This window comes from Coloeus monedula (genome assembly GCF_965178545.1).
Source record: "Coloeus monedula genome assembly, chromosome: 1".
Classification (NCBI taxonomy): domain Eukaryota; kingdom Metazoa; phylum Chordata; class Aves; order Passeriformes; family Corvidae; genus Coloeus; species Coloeus monedula.
In genome coordinates, this window is record NC_138781.1 from 91,753,970 (window position 1) to 91,774,120 (window position 20,151).

At 38.5% G+C, this 20,151-nt stretch overlaps 1 protein-coding gene across 3 annotated transcripts in view; it reads right to left on the reverse strand.

Moving 5' to 3' along the window:
• Positions 1-20,151, reverse strand: part of GALNT1 (polypeptide N-acetylgalactosaminyltransferase 1) — an 87,569-nt gene that overhangs the window by 41,613 nt on the left and 25,805 nt on the right. For 2 of the 3 annotated variants that reach the window (XM_082296623.1, XM_082296622.1), the window contains exon 3: positions 3,107-3,337. In XM_082296623.1, coding sequence (XP_082152749.1) covers positions 3,107-3,245 — 139 coding nt within the window. In that variant the 5' untranslated portion in view covers positions 3,246-3,337. Of the gene's footprint in view, positions 1-801; positions 917-3,106; positions 3,338-20,151 lie in introns of those variants that run through there. The other variant, XM_082296624.1, reaches the window with a different exon arrangement.

Here is a 20,151-nt window from a genome sequence, read left to right on the forward strand (position 1 = left end):
CCTCACAGCTCCCATGGATTGTTGCTGGAAGCAATACTGATGGGTGTTCCGATCCCAGTTCCCCAGGTTACCTCCTGAAGCTACTGCAGATGTCTTCTGCCATGGTGGAAGGGGTGGGCAAAAGCTTGAGTCCACAGCCAAATCATCCCACACAATACAAGTCACTAGATTCCAACTATCCCTCCCTATGGTATAATCTTAGTTCCCCAGGTTTGTACTCACCAGACCCCATGCCAGGCTCCGTTTTCCCAAGGCATCTCCACTTGAGCTGTCTTCCTGCCTGGCTAGTGGCCTGTCTCTTTTATATCTCACCTTTTGTCCCCTCAATTCCACGCTTGTGTCATTTCAACTCCCAGCCCTCAGACACAAAGACTTTTATCTCATTCATCCTACAGTTCCCCATAATCATGTACACTAATTTTTCTACAGTTGCACATTCCTTTACCATTCCTTATTTTGACCAATTTAAAAAATATAACAGCAGTATACCTAAAATCCAGTATTAGACACATAAGCTGAAGTTCCTGATTTAAGATGGTAGTATCTTATGCCATCAATACCAAGGAGAAAGATTCTTCTCAAAGACAATTATGACTATGGCTCTTGCCTAATTCTAAAAAAAGAAAATCCCTCCATTTTCTGTATTAAAGACCTATGGAAAGTATCCTTCTAACTTTATGAAAGCCCAAACTGTCCAAAATTATCCTCAAAATCCTTTGCTCTTGCTGAAATAGCTAAAGACTGATTTTTCCAACTAGAAAAGCACAACTTAAAATTGTCCAACTCTTCAGAAAAACTTACTTATATGTTGAGTAGGTTCATTAAATGCCATGGAATTCTTCCATGAATTGCAAAGAGAAGCTGTATACCAGAGTGACATGGACAAGAGGCTATTAAATTCAGAACACTTGCATAATTTATGCTGAATCAAGAAAACTAATTCAATTATGAAAATTAAAAGCAGAGGAAAATGTGAAGTGAAAAAGCAGATTTGATAAAAGCTGAACAGACAAAATAGCCTCAATGTTATCTGAGAAGACTCCAGGCATTCTGAGCAGGAACAAATCCACTACAGCTTCCAAGCCAGTAAACTATTGGAACAAGTAAAAATATTTATTATCAGGCACGCAGCTTGGTTGAAAGGAAATGTCGCAGGGTCAGCCAAGGTTTCTAGCAGGCCTATTTCTGCACATGCCTTATACAGATCAACTGTTTAAAAAAAAAAATTACCCAAGAAAATGTACAAAACTACACACAAGGTTTTGTTTGGGTGGTTTTTCATTTGTTTGTTTACCAGCCAACTATAAGATATTAAAAATATATCAAGAATCTTAACACACACAGATTTGGGTAAAGGTCAGAATGAAGACTGTACTCAACTAAGTAAAACTAGTGTTGCACAGGGAAAGTCATAACACTGATCTGTCAAAACAGAAGACTTTCCCTCACCTGAAGGTTCCCCCAATGACTTCATGCGTAAAGTCATCTGAAATTTCAACATTATCAATATATCACACTAAGTTGAAAGATATTGACTTCACCTGCTGTTTGCTGGCATAAGTTATCTGCTTTATGGGAAGCCAAAAAGTGGATCTATTCCTACATAACAACACATCAGTCATTGTCTTACCATCATAAGAATTACCAAACTTCTGAAAAAAAAGAAAAAAGAGGACAAAAAAAGACTGAGTTCCTGTAGAAGACATACTTTCTACATGAGCCTACTTAATTTTCTCACCACTTTCTGCTTACTGAAAAAGAAACCCAAAAGATGAAATGCAAACAACGGAAAATTTAAGTTACTTCTGCAAAATTCAGGTGTATTAGAACCTTTTTAAAATGTTTGTATGCAGTTGTGGAAACAGCAGTCCAGAGGTGCTGAGCACAGAAATTCTACATTCTATAGAGTGTTCTTCAGGGAGATTTATTGGCTTGTTTTCGTCACAGGGAAAGAAAACAAGTAAACCAAATCTGACATTTCCTAAATACCTCCCTGGTGTTATTCTGTAACAGAGCAACATAATTCTTAAAATACTTCAAAAAATTTCCCAGGAAGGTCAAGGTTCATACCAGATGTCAACAGGTGAAAGTTTTTTGTGATGGAAAGCAATAACCTTGAGTGCAATTGGCTGACTGGACTTAACAATTAGCATCTCTGAATAGGTTTCCAATATCAGCAGTGAAATACAGACATAGCTTTTTTGGTGGGAGAGACACCAAACTACAAAATCAGATGTTTCACAAACAAACTGGAGGCAGCAGCTGCCTGCAGTTCTAAATGCATATGCTGAGCCATTGCAGGGATGAGAAATCTCCCTGCACCACTCCTTTCTCCCATGTGATCAACTATGCTGACTTCCTAAAAATAAAGTTGGCAACATCAATAGTAGTGCTGCCAAAAAAACCCAAAACAAAACAACACCACACTCCACTCGTCTAATTGGTACTCAAAAACAAAGATGGCAATAACAAAACTGAAAACTTATCTGAAGACCTTTAGTAGTGAATAATACAGCTATCACTTACAAGTTATGTACATAAACACGTGCTCATACTTGTCACTTTTACATCCAAGTCCATTCTATTATCATAAACCTTTTCATGACAATATTCACTGTGCCTTATTGCTACAGTCATTGTCCAAATTTTGGCTTAGGTGGGTTGTGGGGCAGGAAGTGTCTTTTGGTTTGGTTGGTTCAAGTCTTTTTTTGCAGGGGCAGGCAGACAAATGAGCTTGGCTGTTGGCTTGGTTTGCTGTACTAGCAAGTCTAGTGAAGTTAATAGTGACTTTGCTTTCTCACTCATGGAAATTTAAAATATGCTTTAGACTGCATTAACATGGCTTACATTTCTGAGCTTCTTGTTGCATAGTTTTTTAGGGTTATTTCATACACATTAGTGCTTAAAATTCTACATCTTAAATGTTTTAAGTCTGCAACACACGTCTCAGGAAACATGGTTATTTCCTAGTCATTCAAAGAACATTCTGAGAGACCTAAATGCTGACACAATGCTACATTGTTGGGGGAAAAAAAATCCTGTATCTTTAAAAAGAGAGCAATTTTAAAGGAGCATAATTTAAAGAATACTCAGGCAGAAAACTTACCATCTCCAGCTGGCAGGCCTCGTTCCTTTTTCTCATCACATTTATTGCATTCACTGAAGTACAGCAATAGAAACATATCCAGAAGGACCCAAACCAAAGAGGTGGCAAGGACCACCTTGCAATATGCAAATTTTTTCATGGCACTTTAAGTCAAATACAAAAATAAAAAAGTATAAATAAAAAACATCAACAGGTATTTTTTAATCCAGTTTGAGAGACCACGTTCTATATCTGGAAAAAAAAAAAAAAAAAAAAAACGTCACAAAATTTACCTGAGGACAGATGCTAAAAGCAGAAATTTTAACTCTATTTTAAATGTAACAATTTAATTACCAAATGATGTATGTAATAAAATGAACACTCTATGCATTTCAATGAGATTAAGGGAGCAGGGTCAGTTATAGCAGCATTATTCCAGTCCTTTGTTATGTTAACATTCATCATGTGAAACATTAAAATGAGTGACCAAAACAGAGCCCTTGGCTGAGCCAGTGGAAAAGAAGGTAGGCACTCTAATGACATGAGAAGAAACTCTCTGGATCCTCTGGAAACCAGAGCAACTTCAATGAATGAAAACCAGGAACATCTTGGGAAGTAGGGTCTCAGTCTCTACTGTGTGAATTCCACAGCTAATATTTCTCATGCTTCTCCCATGAAGCACACACTGACATTCTGGGTCCATCACTAGGAATGCTGGCCTACAAATGCCAGGATTTTACACAGGGTCTAATTGCATATTACACATTCATCACAAAGATAAATGCTTTACTTTCAGCAAACCAAAAATAAACATCCCTTTTGGTAAAATTAAACAGTAGGCAAGGTTAACAACGTACCCATAAAGCCACCATGATCATTTACTAGGTATGCAAAGCTAAAGTTAGTGATTCTGATACTTAAACTGACTTTATTAGCTTAATGTTTGATTACAGAGTAAACCTTTATACCTTTTCAACATGTATACATTGCAATTTTAGAATGCCAACCTTTGAAATTCTCTTTTGCCTTACTCCAGTTACAGACTTTGTTACAAAGACTGCATATTTCCATGACTGGTAGGGCAGAATCAAGAACAGCTTTGAGCTTCCTTACACTAAAATATGGAGGGGTTTAAGTTTTAATTTTTTTTTTTACCACCACTGACATATTTCAACTCAAAGTACTTCTGAAATGTTTACCAGTGGGAACAGCTTATGACTTAAAACCAGAATTGTAGACACTCTTAACACAGAAAATGAAGGGAATAAAATAAAGAGACTTCAAAGACACACTAGGAGATTTTACAAATTACATACACGAAGTTCTTCTTACATGCTTTCAGTGAAAACTGAAGAATTTACTGAAAAGGGGAACTTTAGTCACAAGCCTTTGTGCTGGTTTGGGCTGGGGTAGAGTTAATTTCCTTCACTGCAATCAGTAGGGGCCATGTTTTGGATTTGTGCTGGAAACATGTTGATAATTCAGGGATGTTTTTGTCACTGCTGATCAGTGCTTACACAGAGCTGAGGCCTTTTCTGCTCTTCACCCCACCCCACCAGCAAGGGAGCTGCGAGTGCACAAGAGGCTGGGAGAGGACACAGCCAGGACAGCCGACCTCAACTGACTCAGGCAATATTCCATACCATATGGAATCATATAAAGCTCAGCATATAAAGCTGGGGGAAGAAAAAATAAAGGGGGGAATAAAGGGGGGCATGTTTGGAGTGATGGCTTTTGTCTTCCCAAGCCATTGTTACTCATGATGGAGCCTCGCTTTCCTGATGATGGCTGAGCACCTGCTTGCCTATGTGAAATAGTGAATGAACTCCTTGTTTTGCTTTGCTTGTTTGTGCAGCTTTTGCTTTAACTCAATTCATTTTTCATTTTAATTCTTCCCATTCTCTCCTCTATCCCATCGGGGTGGTGGGGAGTGAGTGAGTGGCTGCTGCATGGGGCTTGGATGCCAGCTGGACGTAAAGAACATCAGCTGTAACTATGCAAAAACTTCATTTAAAAGCCTTGTTAAGACTTCCCTTCCTTTAGTATTTTACTGTCATAATTTGACCCCTGCCTACCTCCACCCTTCTTAAGGGAAAATACCACGACTTCCCTCTTCTAAATACAGCTTATTTCTTCTTATCAGCAGCAGACACATTCCTATCTCCCTGCATCCCTGTACTCTGAAGTCACACAGGTTTGGATGGCACAGCAACACAGAAGCCTGTGACCTTCCACTTGTACAAGGTTAGAAGGGTGTACATCTCCCTCTGCTTCCTGCATAGGTGCACATCAAATGCCAAGAATGAATTTTGTTTGGGATCTCAGCTTGTATCTATATAGTTTTGGGTTACAGGGATGACTGTATGAAATTAAGAACTGCAAAAGCATCTGTAACTAACAACTTGATGATAAAGTAACAGATGAAATTACCACAATGAAACATTAGGTGATGTATGTTGAGAAAAAAATCCTAGGGGTTGTTTTGTTTGGGGTTTTTTGGTTGTTTTTTCTGATCTTTTTTTAAAAATAGACATGAGGGTAGACCTGAACTCTGGGTCTTGGGAGCTGTACTATAAGTTCTGTAAAACCATCAGCAGCAGCAAAAGAAAAATAAATTTGTTACAGACTACTACGTAGAAAACAGAAACCAAACCATCACTGTGCCATTACACAGTATCTGCTTTCCCATCTTGAGTGCTGTGTGAACATACAGTCTTGTCATTTCAAAAAGGATATAGAAGGATTAGAAGGAACAAGTGAGAAGTGCAAAAGGATGAATACGACAAAGAATGGCTTCATTATAAGATGAAAGTAGCATTTTTCCTCTCTGGAAAAGATGCAACCTAAATCAAGTGGCAGGTCTATAAAACCAAAAGCTGTACAGAGATGGTAAATAGAGATCAACTGTTGCCTTTTACTCCTTCCTCTTGTACTGGCAGAAATCAAGTGAATTTAGCAGCAAGAGGTTAAAACCCAAAAAAAGAATGTATTCCCTACAATGGGTAGTCATCCAGGGGAACTGCCTGCCACCATCCCCTGCCAGGGCTGCAAGTCTCTTCATCAGCTATTAAATACCAAGTCCTCACTCCTACTTCAGGCAGTCCCTGACCGTGAACTTCGGAGTCACTGCATTCCAGGAGAGTACAGCAAGGAAGCATCATTCCAGTTTCCCCTATTCTCTGCCCTAGATATGCATATCAACCACTGGCAGAAACAAACACTGTATACTGACAAAATTTGTCTGACACAGTACATGACTGCACTTAAACTCTTCACACAATAGGTTTCTTTTGCTCCAAACTGGGACACCATAGAAAGGATTTGGCAAAGAATCAAGTCATACCACCACCCTGCTTGTACTTAAAGAATACAAATGCTAATAAAATAAAACACGTTTTGAAAGAAAACTCTATCAATTCTTATAATTTCAGACTTCTTGAAGTTCAGACTTGTGTGATATTAGGCTATAAAGCAGTGTAAAACACACACTGCACAGTGCTTTGGGGTCCTCAAATTAGGAAGACATCAGGAGAACCATAATCTAGACTTTCTGTCCATAAAAATACCAACTATATCAAGTGTTTGAGAATGCACAGCCTGGTGGTATATCTGCCTCTAACACAAGAAAATTCCTTTGTCAGTTCAGTGAAATGTCAAAGAAAGACTTTGTGAACCCTTGGAATCCTCCGAGGGTTCAGGCAAGTGATGAAAAGACAGCCATGCAAAAGCTCAACACACTCTGTTTTCCATCGATAAGGCCCTTCCCTGTGCCTTTAGATGAAGGCTCTCATTCCCTTGGGCAGCCTACCATCTCATGAATTACACTGTATTTTCACCCCTGGTTTTATGACAGCACTCTCTCTCTCTGCTTCCCAGCAGAATTCAGGCAGCACAGCAGTGAAGCAGAGGGGCCCAGAAACTCTGATGAAGCAACTGCCCTCAGCATACTTTGACCCAGAGCTCTGGGAAGAGGGCTCTGCCACCCAGGGCTTGAGCCCTACGTTTGTTTTCTCCCTCCGTTGCTGGAGAGTTGGTGGTGGCCTCAACCATGGGAGGGACACTCTGCCTGAGGTGTTGCTTCTTCAGTGGAAGAGGCTATGGATCAAAGTGAGCAAGAACTAACTGTAGGTGGATGTATTTCCACAGAGACCTTGAAGTGCCACAAGTTGGAGCCCCATGATGCAAAAAAAGAAGAGGCACCTAAGCCTTGCACTCAAAGCATAAGTGGATGGAGACTCCCAAGACAGGGGCTGAGAGAGACAAATCCAGGAAATTAGCTACTTGTGGCAACAGAAGGAAAGCCTGCAGATGTGCCCTTCCAGAACAATTATACTGGCTGGGATGCTGTACGAAGAAAGACTGACGAATATGCCTGAATTACATTTCCTGAGCACGTGAGGAGGTTCTCACATAATCCTGGAGTACAAGTCAGAACAAAACAAGAGTAGCAACAAGAAAGGCACCTTAAGGATATAAAAAAAAAAAAAAAAGTCTGAGAATAAAGCGGATCCAGTGCTGAGCATGGCAAAGGCTAAGATACTCAGTGGCTTTTTCAGCTTCTTTGTTACTGGGTGCCCCATACCAGAACCTAGTGGCAGAGTCTGAGAGAGTGAAACTTTACATGCAGGACACACAGACTGAGTCAGGGATCTCTTAAACTACTTGGACATGTGCAGCTCCATGGCATCAGAAAGGTGGCATCTGAGGGTGCTGAAGGAGCAGGTGGATCTTACTGCAGGGCAGTTCTCTATCATCTGTAAAAGGTCTAAAATGGTGATCCAGAGCTGCCTCAAGATTAGGAAAAAAGCTGTCATCAAGAAAGAAAAGGAGAATCTGGAGAACCATCTGCTAGTCAGTCTCACTTCAGTCCTTGAAAAGATTATGTAAGAAATCTTACATACAAACACACAAAAAACCAAACCAAACAACAAACAACAAAACAAACCCAATCCCAAACAGATCACCACAACACAGAAACCAAAAGGGGAACAGGCAGCATGAATACACCAAGGCCACACCATACTTGAACAACTCGGCAGCTTGCTTCAAGGAGAGCACTGGTTTGGTGAACAAAGGATGAGCAGTGAATGGTGTTTGCATTAGCTTCAACAGGGACTGTGACAGTCTTCCAGAGTACTTTTTCAGAACTTAATGAGATTTAATCTGAAGAAGTGGGCTATCAGGGGGGTGGACAGCTAGCTGGACAGCTAGCTGGACAGCCAGGCTTTATGTGTTCTGACCAGCAGTACAAAGTCCAGCTGACAGACAATCACTGGTGGCAGCTGTCTGAGGCCAGAACTGGAGCTGATACTCGTTAGTGTCCTTACTGAGAAGCTGTGGGATGGGACTGAAAGCATACTCAGCAAGGTTGCTGGTGACACCCAACTGGGGTGAAACATGCAGACAATAACCTGAAACAATATGCAGGAATGGATCTGGGTGTCTGGTTCAAGGGACATCCAAAGGTTAGAAAAACAGTCAGGTTAAAACCTCAAAAATTTAGTAAGTAAAAAGTACAAATTCCTGTACTTAAAGGCCAAGTTGGATAGGGCCCTGAGCAACTTGATCTAGCTGGTGGCATCCCTGCCTATGGCAAGGGGTTGGAACTAGAATGATCTTTGATGTCCCTTCCAACTCAAACTATTCTATGATTCTATGATTATTATCCATATAGGCTGGGTATTACCATGCTAGGAAGCTGCTCTGCAGGAAGAAACCTTTGGAGCCTGATAGCAAATTTAAAATTAATAAGCAGTGTGTCCTTATGGCAAAGAAAGTCAACTGCATCTATAAACTAGTCCAGCAACCACAGAAATAATCCCCAAATGCATAGGTTTAATAACTGCATTTACCTACAGAGTAATGTAATAAAACTGAAGATTTTTGCAAAACCGAGTATTTTTCATCGCTTCAAAATACTGGATTATAGATGACAAAACTCTTACACCATGGAAGAAAAAAGAGTATTAAAAACACCGTGGGAAGGGTAGAAACAAAGGCTGTACTTTATCAAGAATAAAGAGAAAAGAGGAAAAATGGGTACATTCAAGTCTTGTTACTTCTGAAGGTCAAGTGAATTTTTCTTCCCTGTGACAAAATCCATGATACATTTGACACTATAGGAAAAGGTCATCCTTAAAATTACTGCTCATATAAAGAGCATTGTTTCACATAACCACCTCTTTTACACACACAGTTGGCATGGGCACGAAAACTTGCTCTTTTTCAGTATGGCATACAAATACTCAGTCATTTTTATCTTTGGATCAACTTTATCTCTGTTTATACTAGTGATCAGTCTTCAATACGACTTTGTGGCAAACCTGACAAAGGACTTCATTGCCGTTATTCAGCTAAATCAGGATTCTACACTGGATGCAGCACGTAACCAGACAAAGCTGATGTAAAGTTTGTTTTCCAGACTTTCAGATATGAATAAACAGAAGCTGGCACAAAGTAAGGGCTCATCAAAATCCTGACACAACATCTGCTATATTTAAGCTACTAATATCAATTTAAACTAAATGGCAAATGATTAACTGAACAGCATCTAAGGAAAGACTGAAAGCCTACACAAAGCTGAATTTTCAGCTTCTCCGTCTACTTAGTAATGACAGAAGTGATGCCAACACTACAGTCAGGTTTCAGAACTACTTTTGCTACTGTGCTGATGTGTTTTGATTTTTGTTGTTTTTTTTTTTTTTTTTACTGGCCTATGCCCTAAATTGGTTTTAGTGTTTGTTTGCAGAGAGCTGATTACCATCAGAACGCCAGTAAACAGGTCAGTTTGAGGATAAACAAAGCACTACCTTTCAGTGCTATAAAAGCAAGTGTAAAAAAATGTTTAAATCAGAAGGTCAGCCCATCACCTGTGGAAAAAGGGTTATTCTTCATCTTTTTCACAGAAACACAAATACATCCAGTAAATTTCAACAGGCAAAAATAATACTAAAGAGTTTGAGGGTGCCAGTACTCTTCTGCTCAGAAGTTAATATAAGAGAAGTAGGTTTCATGGGGCTATGCTCATTGGAGGGATTTTGAAAGGTTTGTGTACTCATCTGTTGAGTACAATTCAGCAAGTAAGTTCTGAGGATGTGATGAGAGAAAGCAGATCATACCAGTCTAAACAGTATGAAAACAAATCATTAAAAGCAAACCTGCTCTTCAGAAAAATCTGAGAAATGTAGGTCAGTAAAATAAATTTCTATTCCTTTTGCTCTGTGTAGGAAGATTGCACTTTTAATTCATCAGAAGTGATGTTTTAATTCATAAGTCAATTTTTTAATTGACCATTTGAAAAAAATATCAATTAAGTTTCTAAAACTGGTAGGCCTCGGAATAAAGGCAGAATAACACAAACATAGAAGTAGCTGACTACAGTTGAAAAACAAGGATGAACTTCATCTACCAAGGCAGAAGCTATTGGTTCATACCTCCTTTCCTACAAATGAATAGAATGCACCATTATACTTACAAAAGTAGAAGCTCTTGTGAGGTTAAAATCTCTCATCACATAGAAAACCAATACCCAAAATGGAACAACAGGTATGCACTACAACTACAGTTTTGTCAAACTGTTTATAACTGTATGGGAACCATGCGACCAAGTACTTGAACCTCTGATTCTCCCTGTTTAGAATCACAGAATCATTGACTACTTCATGCTGGAAGGGGCCTTCTTACCCAAGTAGTCTTTACTTAACCCCTAAACTTCTATGGTTAGTTCTAAGTACTTCTACATAGTAAGGAAATTACATTTCTGAATTGAAAAAAAATTGGCTTTTAAAAAGTTTGACTTTTAAAACAAGTTCTTTCAGTTAATTCAGGAAAGTTAATTGAAAATACAATGCTACTTTGGTACCTATAGTGTTCAGAAACCTCTTAGCTATAGTCACTGAACTTCTGAAAACAGCTTATAATTTTGCAAATCAGTTCTTAATGGTTTCTCAAATAAGTTTATAAGCATGCCAAAATCCCTCAATAGAGCATTTTTGAGAATGAAATAAAATATTATTTACACAACTGCTCAAATGAAAACCTTTGAAATCACTTAAATTACCCTTTTTCCCAGTCATAGTCAGACCTTTTTAGATTGACTTTAAGAAAGCCTTGTCTTGCTTGCAGGAAGAAACTGCAATGGGAAAGGTTTCAAAGGACCAGATGAACAATATCTAAATCAAATAATAAGAGTTCAAACGTCCAATCCACAGATTTTGGATTTACATTCTTTTTTTACAGCAATTTTTGCTATGCAAGAAAAGGAATAAATTGATCCAGGAGGGAGATGAAATATTCCCTATCAGAATATCACTGTAAATATTGCAAGAGCTCAAGAGGATAGCTAAAATTTGAAAATTAAGAATACAATAAAAGTACAAGGACTCCTGCTGTCATATAACCAGCTGAGATTCACTAGATGTCTGTTCTACGACTTTGAAGTAGATTTCAAATGTCTGAGGCAACAACTTCATTTCTCAGTTCTTCTACAGGTTGAATGAAAATTATCTAAAACCAGACATCTCATTCAGGGATTCTCCACATATTTCCATTTTTTCAACTGCTCTAAAATTTAAAATATACTTCTACTATGTCCAGTGAGAAATCAGAATACATTACTTAATATTGCCAATCCTATATCAAAAAACAACTACACATCTTTTTACAGTACTGCTTCAAATATTTAGCGTACATCATTAGCCCATGTTAACTGCAACACGTAACAAAATGAATACACAGATATACAACACCCTGAAGCAAAGAGAAGTAGGAGGTGTTTGCATGGGCATTAAGTTATTGGGTGTTGCAGTACTGGCAGGTAAGTTCAAACCACTACTATTCAAACCTTTTCCCTCTTAGACCGAAAAGCAGAATTGCCTCTCCTGACAGGTGCAGAATAGGCAATCCTTTTAGGAAAGCAGATTTATAAGCCGAAAGACAGTTATTTCTTTTCCTGAAACAACTGCAGTCTTAAATTGGGTTACTGACACCTCAGATGCTGACAGAGAGCAAACATTCCTCTTCAAAGCCATAGCTACTTCACATGTACACTCTGGGAGGGCTACTGAGGGTGCTTGACTAAGAGTAACAGCCAGCTAGAGAACACAGGCAGTATTTTCATCACTGAGTATCAGAGGCAGCATGAAGACAATGAGCAATTCATGAGTGAAAAGCTTTTGTTGTTAACAGCAGCAAGAGATGATTTAAGCTCATAAACCCTTGACATGCAATAATTAATGGCTGAAGACGCATCAGTAAGACCTATTTGAGCCTTCTGCTACCCTTCACAGCAGCCTAGAAGGCTGAAGTGGACTAGAACCACTGAGTAGTTTTTCTTTTTGGAAGATTCACAGATGGTGACCCAGCACTTAGCTTTTTCAGCACAGCAACACTCCTGCCGACCAGCATCCCAGAGCTATAAACTGACTCCAGTCTTTAATAAATCCCTGAAGAGCTGTGTTAGCTGTCTTTCAACCTCAACACTGCAGGACTTTTAGAGGAAAATCGAGGTCACATCGACACAGGTGTTCTAGGTGAGGACCTCCATTTCATCAAGAAAAACAATTCGTCATGTGAGGTACAGACTGTGCAGGTTTACTATTACTCAGAAGAAACAGTTTAAAACTAAGTAATTTTAGGCTCCCTATTGGAGCTAAGTGGTCTTTTAAGAGATTAAAAGCTGAACTACCCAAAATTTATATTGAAGTGGAATAGTGTCACAGTAGTAGAGATTAGGCTATTAGGATCCTATTTGCTGTCTGCAAGGAAAAGCTGTAAACACCTCCATATGTTTAGGTACTTGATCATGTGACAGGATGTAACATAGCATGAAGGCTTCTAGCCAAAAGCAGCATCACTTGGCCTTACAAGGCATATGTTCACTAAGAAACAAAGCATGTAAGCAGTCAAGAATTTCTAATAATCAAGAAGTCATACATTCCAAAGATTATTTTAAATAACTTGGCAGGTGCCAGATGAGCTGTAAGTAGAATAGGCTAGCTGATAGGACTTCTTTTAAAGTTAAAATTCCTTCTGGAAAAAATTAAATTTAGTATTGTGAGCAAGATTCTTTAAGAAATCATATGCAGGAGATTAGATTATGTGGAAGTAAAAGAACAGTAAGCAGTTTCATAGTCTCAATGCTCATATTTTCCATCTTCCTTTAAAATGTTTCTGCATGGTTCAGAAAACCAAATTCTCTTCCAAAATGTTTTAAAAGTTCTATATTTAAATGTCTAACAGCAAACTCAGAATTTACCAGCTGAGACTGAACTAAAATGGATACTATCCTTATCAATAGGTTGCTCTTCAAACAAATGTGTCAAATAACAGAATTTTCTACAGACAATACTTTCTTCAGTCTGCACATGTCAATGCTCATAAATGTCAGGCAGCATTTGCTTTTGAAGTATTTTGAGGAAATAAGCAAATTCTTCTTGAAAACAGTGACAAACACAGATAAAAGGGTTTCAAATTTACTCTCTGTTTTTCTATTAAGTTAGAAGACAAGAAAATTAGAAACTCAGGTGTCAGAATGAAAGAACTACAAAGGAGAAGTCTTTTACTACTTGAAGGAGAAGTCTTTTACTACTTGAAGGTCAGGCGAATTCACCATCACAAAGCTAGCTACACATTTTTCATAGACAAATACCTATGCAGGCTCTGAACAATCAAGTGAATAAATCTTATACAAGACATCCTTGACAGCTTCCTTGTATGTTGTAAGAAATTGTTAAATCTTTCAAGCTAAGTCTCAAATGTTCTAAAATATCAAATCTCCATAAAGCTTCTGATTATTTTTTAGGTATATATCAAAGCCACAAGCTAGAGCAGAATAAAATTATTCATTAATTCTTCAAACACTTTAAAAGATGGCAGAAAATTACATAGGCAAATAGCCATCATTAAGGGTGAATCACTAATGGGCAAGAATTTGATTTAAAGAAAAGCAGAGTCAGCTAATTAGAGAAAAAAATATATTATAGAGGAGATTTCCAGTCACTAGATTCAATCATCCTCATCCTTGTCTGAGTAACTGCAGAAACCTCTAATCCTGAAAACTTTCTACTGTAGATTAAAAATCCAGAAGGGAAAATTGAAGAAATACCAAATAACTTTGAAGAACACTTTTTCTCTGCCTTCTCTGCCTATGTGGTAAATATTCAAAATAGCGTTTTAGAAGAAAAGCTTTGAAAAAAACACAGATAAAGAAGAAATTATGATACATGCTGGGGCTATAGGGCGTTTATCCCAGAGGAGCTGGCTGAATTCTGCCTAAAGTAACAGCAGAACTTGCTGACAAATCAAATATAGGCCGATATCAAGTTAAAAACTGCTGATAAGATAACACATATGACTAATCGTGAAGACTCGAAGAATTGGGATATATAATTTGAAAACATAAAGGCGACAATCATTTAACACATTTAACATTGCAGTTCTACTATCGCAAGTAAAATGAAGAATGATATTGCAAGCAGAATGAAGAATGGCAAAGAATTCAAACCAGTTAACAAGTTCTACTTCCCATTCCTTTAAAAGTGGCACTGCAGATAGTTTAAAATAGAAATTGAAAAGCACCACACCTCATTATGTCTAGGGAAACATCAAAATTCTAACCAAAATAAATCAGTAGTTTTGCAGGGCTAAACACTCTGAAATACAGAGAAAACATCAGATCTCCATCCAGAAAAGTCTAGCAACGACAACAAAATATCAGGAAGTATGCATGCTTCTCTTTCTCTAGAAAGAAAAGACTGATTGGATATGGAGAAAAAAAAGAAAAGCATTATCAAATTTTGCAATACATTCATGAAATTTTTGCAATGTTTCTCCCAAAAACTTGTGCTTTATATCCATAGGCAAATAAAAAGTCTACCTAGAGAGCAAAAGGCTGTATTTATACAGAAAGGCCATACAGTTTATAAGCATACATTCTCAGATAAGCCTGTTCTCACATCATAAAGCTGTCTGCTCAGCAGGTAACTTCTGCTGCTAACAACTGCTTTGTACTTAATTAACACACACAGTATCGCACTAAGGAGAAGATTCTTCACATCCATCCTTCCCTTTCCCCCTTAGACTTCCTTGTTTTAGATGCAGTTTTTCTTAATTCTGTCTTTCCAGAGATCACTGATGTCTTAGGTTACAGTGTAAGACCTAACCAAAAGTATGTGTTCTATCACCATCTGTTAAAACCAGGTAGAGCAGGGTTCTTTATCTCTTCCAAGACACATCCCTGATAACTCCCTCTGGAGGATATCTTCTGTTAATGGGCTGTCCAGCCTCACTGCACGACTCATAAAATTACATCCTCCCATTGTGAGGTGCTCTGCCCAGGGGGAGGAACCAAGTATTCCTACCCGGATATACTCTGAGGTTTGGAACACCACACTCAGCCCTTTCCTACTGGATTCCCAGAGGACAAGAGCTACATAACCACCACTGGACCTTCCGAGGAGGACCAGACCCTTCTACAGGATCACTGCTTCAACAGAACCACATCTATCACCTCAAGAAGACTGCAGCCACCACTTAACTGGACTGCTACCACCACCCTGCACGACAGGGTGTCAGGTTGTATCCTGACCCTGTCAGTGTTTCTGTACTACTGCATTTATTTTTAATTTTCCTATTAAATTGTAGTTCTGATTTTGAGTCTCTCACTGGTTTGCTTTCAAACTAGTACAGCTGACAACACAAGTTTGAGAAATATCACACTTTTAAGTCCTTGGTTTCAATTGTTAATCCATGCAAATGTACACATGGTATAAAAAGAACAACGATGAGATTTTTTTCAACCATGAGACTCAAATTTTTCCATGTAAAGTTTATTTCTAAAGTAGGCATATTTTGGGTTCTACACTGAAGAGGTGAACAAGAAGAAAAGAACTGTCAGATAAAAAGCTAAAAAGGCAGAATAATAAACGCAGAGTTCTGGAAATCCTGTAGAACTTGAGAACATTTTCCAAGACTGGACAAGGCAAGAAGAAACTGATAGGGAGAAGCTGCTAGAATAGTTTGCAAGCAGAACAATATAGCAATGGCTCTTCTTCAGGACTAGAGTCCTGGATCTTTGTCCATGTGGCATTTTGGTTGTTAGCACTGGTACTGATATTTCCACAGGAACTGAACTTAAGCTCTAGAATTCAGACTTCAGGTGAGCTACAGAGGTTTATATGCTGACCTGTGATGCCTGACATTACAAGAGAGTTTACAGAGGTATCAATACCGTCCATTGTGAACAAAGGCTTGCAAAGGCTGGTTTCACACTGAGACATTCTCACCACAGTTCTACTGTCCCTTTCCTTTTCAGTGCCTTTTTCTCTTTGCTATTCAGCAAGCAAACTATCCTTAACTCTGCCAGGGAGCAGCTATCACCAGTTCAGGTCTCTGCAAGCAGATGCCCCCTCCTACCCCATTGTTCTTACATCTATGGTAGCTTGCTACCATACCAACAAAAATTAAGATAACAGGTAAAGTAGAGACAGGATGGAAAATGATCTGCTACTGCTGGACTCAAGACTGTAGAAGAAGAGGAAGAGAAAGTGGCAGAAGAACCCACCTATCTAAGAAATATAAAGTAACTCATACGATTCAAAAAGCATGGGGCACACAGCATCCACCCATCCAATTAAATATATTTCTGTAACTGTAAAGGTAGACAAATATGGGCCAAATCACAGAGATTTTAATTGGCCGTGCCCATATTCTTCCTAATTTTCAACTTCATTGAAAAATACAGAAATTTACATTCAAGTTCACATTTGGTCAAAAGCAGCACTATGGAAAAGATAAGTTGAGTTCTATAGAAACAGCAGTCGTATTTTGTTAATAGCTTCAAAAATCTGCACTTTTTTTTAAAAAAAAGGCAAACATATCATGCTTTGAGTTCATTTGCGAAAGAAAATGCTAGAAAAACAAAAATCAATAAAACTTTTAAAAAATAGTTCTCACTTAGGCCATGGGAATTATTTAAACAAAGTCATTTTCAAAAGAAAATGCTACATTTTCATTATTCTGTAATAAATGCTTTTCAAATGTAGCTGGATTTTATTTCTTAAATATTTCTTTTTATTTCTTAAGTATTTCTTTCTGTGGAAGAAAAATGGCAGATTCACTCAGACACTAAATTTCAAGACTATACTCTTCAAGCTAGTGATTCCAAAACATGTTTTTCATCTGGCCTAACTTGTAAGTTTTCATCCTAGTATGAAAGAGGTTTGACAAATTTAAATAAGATAATCATAACAAGATATAGGAAATGCATCAGTAAGGTAAAAAAGAAAATAAAATTTAGAATTTATTTGTTGTGCTGTACAGCAGTCCAGAGAAATCTGAAGAGTGTGATATGCAATTTGAGGCAGAAAGATTATTTTGTGGAAGAGTTCACTTGTTTCCCCAGTTACCTGTAAGTGTGACGATAACAATTTTCTGCATAGTTGCATAGAGAAAACAATCAGAACATTCGGTATGGCAGGTATGCATCAGACTTCACTAAATTACTTACATTTCCTCAAATACTTTGGTGCTTACTACTTTGCCATTTTGTTTTCCCAGAAACTGTCAGGCACTTCATGAAAAAAACAGCTAGTGTATTTAATTTGACACATGATTTTTGAAAGTATAAAGCTTGTAGCAACTTGAGCTTTTTTACAATTCAAAATTAATTCCTGACTAGAAGCCAAGAGACAGACTCACCATAAAAAAGGTCAGTCTGTCAGAAAACATTAAAGAAAAGAATATGATGGAACTGTTTTGGAAATTCAGCTATATATTAATTGAAAATCATGGAATTTGAGAAATAAAAATCACTGTTAAAATTTAAATTAAAATCAGATCAGAGATCAGACACTTTTTAAAACATCTTTTAAAATTCTGTGCTCCAAGACATTTAAAATTACTTTTCAGTACCTTTTCTGAAAGATTTTCATGTTCTCTGAAAGCATTAGAATCCTTACAAGAAGAGAGAGTAGATATGTCTGAGAAGCCAGACCACAGCTAAAGACTTATCAACACACTATTACTGTGTAAGTAGCTGCTACTCCAACATGCCAGCCTTCTGCTCTGCCAGCAAAAATCTACACAGCAAGGAACAAACTTAACCAGAGAACTAACACAACTGAAAAATAACCAAGAACAATTGTGTTTATTCAGCCACATTGGTCCCTCAGTGCAGACCCAGACCAATCCCCCCAACAGAAGTTATTTCTACTCAAATCTGTTTTTTCATTAAACTCAACATTAGAGTTAAAAAACACAGAAGAGGTGATTGGGCTACCATGGAAGAAATATCAGTGAAGATACCACTTGAGCAGCCAAAAGAAGTAAACCCAGAAGTAAAAATTTGCTCTACCTTTTTTTACCCTAGATTTTTTTCTTAGTAGCCTCTACTACTAAAGAGTATTAGGTAGTAATTTTGGATATAATTTTTCCTCTCCTCTAAACTGATACATGATCCATTTATACCTTTTAAGCACTGAATTTAAGAGTACAAGTTAGATCTTTTCAAGTTGACTGGAAAAGGACCTACTCAAACATGAAACAGGCTTTTCCCATTTTACCCTGCTGAACCTGAACGTCAGAATTGGGCCCAAAGAGTCCTTCAGAACACAGCCTGTGAAAACTAATCTATGAAAACTGCTAATAGGTTCCAGGAAAGAAAAAAATCAGGATGAAAAATTAGCACAAAATGCCAATACTGACAATTCCAAGTGCAGGACAGCATTTAACATACTAAATACAACTGCACTGGTTAAACTTTTCTGCCAAAGGAAATGGACTTGTCATCCCACATCTTTGCCTGTCCATCCCAATAAAATTTGGTTCTTCATCTTGCTTCAATCAAGCTTAAAAAAAGCGTGGGAGATGCACACACAGAGGAGGCTTCATGAGTACTCAGTTGTTAAACACCTCACTGCACACCCAGTGACTACACAGTTGTAGTTTAATGAATCTTCTTTGGTCTGACAAGGATGCTTTAAGGGTACTGTGTTTGTTGTAGAAACACAGAAAATGAAACTCAGGCTTTCTTAGGTCATCTGGATGGAAAGGTGATCTGAATTCCAGCTCACTGGACTAGATAACTCTTTTCAAGATATACTGAGAAGGTAAAGGTAAAATTAGGAAAACCAATAATGAGGTCTTTTATCCACTTGGATACTATACTTCCCAATACTCAGAGACAACCAAAGTAACAGTTTAATTAGGTCTGCACTAATATCCAAAGGGTTTCTTATGGACACTTGTTCAATAGCTGCAGAAAACTGAACAGGTCCAACAGGATGCTGAAGGAACAGTAAAATATGGAATATTCATGCGGAGTATTGACCCTGGATGGATGCCAGGTGCCCAAAGTCACTGTTCCTCCCCTCCTCAGCTGGACAGGGGAGAAAAAATATAACAAAGGGTTTGTGGGTCAAGATAAGGGCAGGGAGAAACCTCTCACCAGGGACCACCACAGGCAAAACAGCCTCATGATGGGGAAATCAGTTCAATTTATTACCAATCAAATCAGAGTAGGATGAGAAATAACAACAAATCTTTAAAAAACTTTGCTCCCACCCCTCCCATCTTCCTGGGCTCAACTTCACTCCCAGTTTTCTCTACCTTCTGCTCCCCCCAGCAGCACAGGGGAACAGGGAATGGGGGTTACAGTCAGTTCATCACATCCCAGCTCTGCCTCTCCTTCCTCCACAGAGGAAGGATTACTCACACTTCTTCCCTGCTCCCACAGGAAACAGCCCTTGACAAACTTCTCCAACTTGAGTCCTTCCCATAAGCTGCAGTTCTTCATGAACTGCTTCAGTGTGGGTCCCTTCCATAGGGTGCAGTCCTTCAGGAACAGACTGCTCTAGCACGGGTTTCCTGTACAGTACCCCAGACACTCTACCACTAAGTGATGGGCTCGGCCTTGGCCAGTGGCAGGTCCCTCTGGGAGATGGCTGGCATTGCTTCCACTGGGCACAGGGGAAGTTTCTAGCAGCTTCTCAGAGAAGACGCCTCTAACTCACTAGCAAAACCTTGCCCCGCAAACCGCAGGGGCACACAGGCAGTCCTTGAGCACTCCC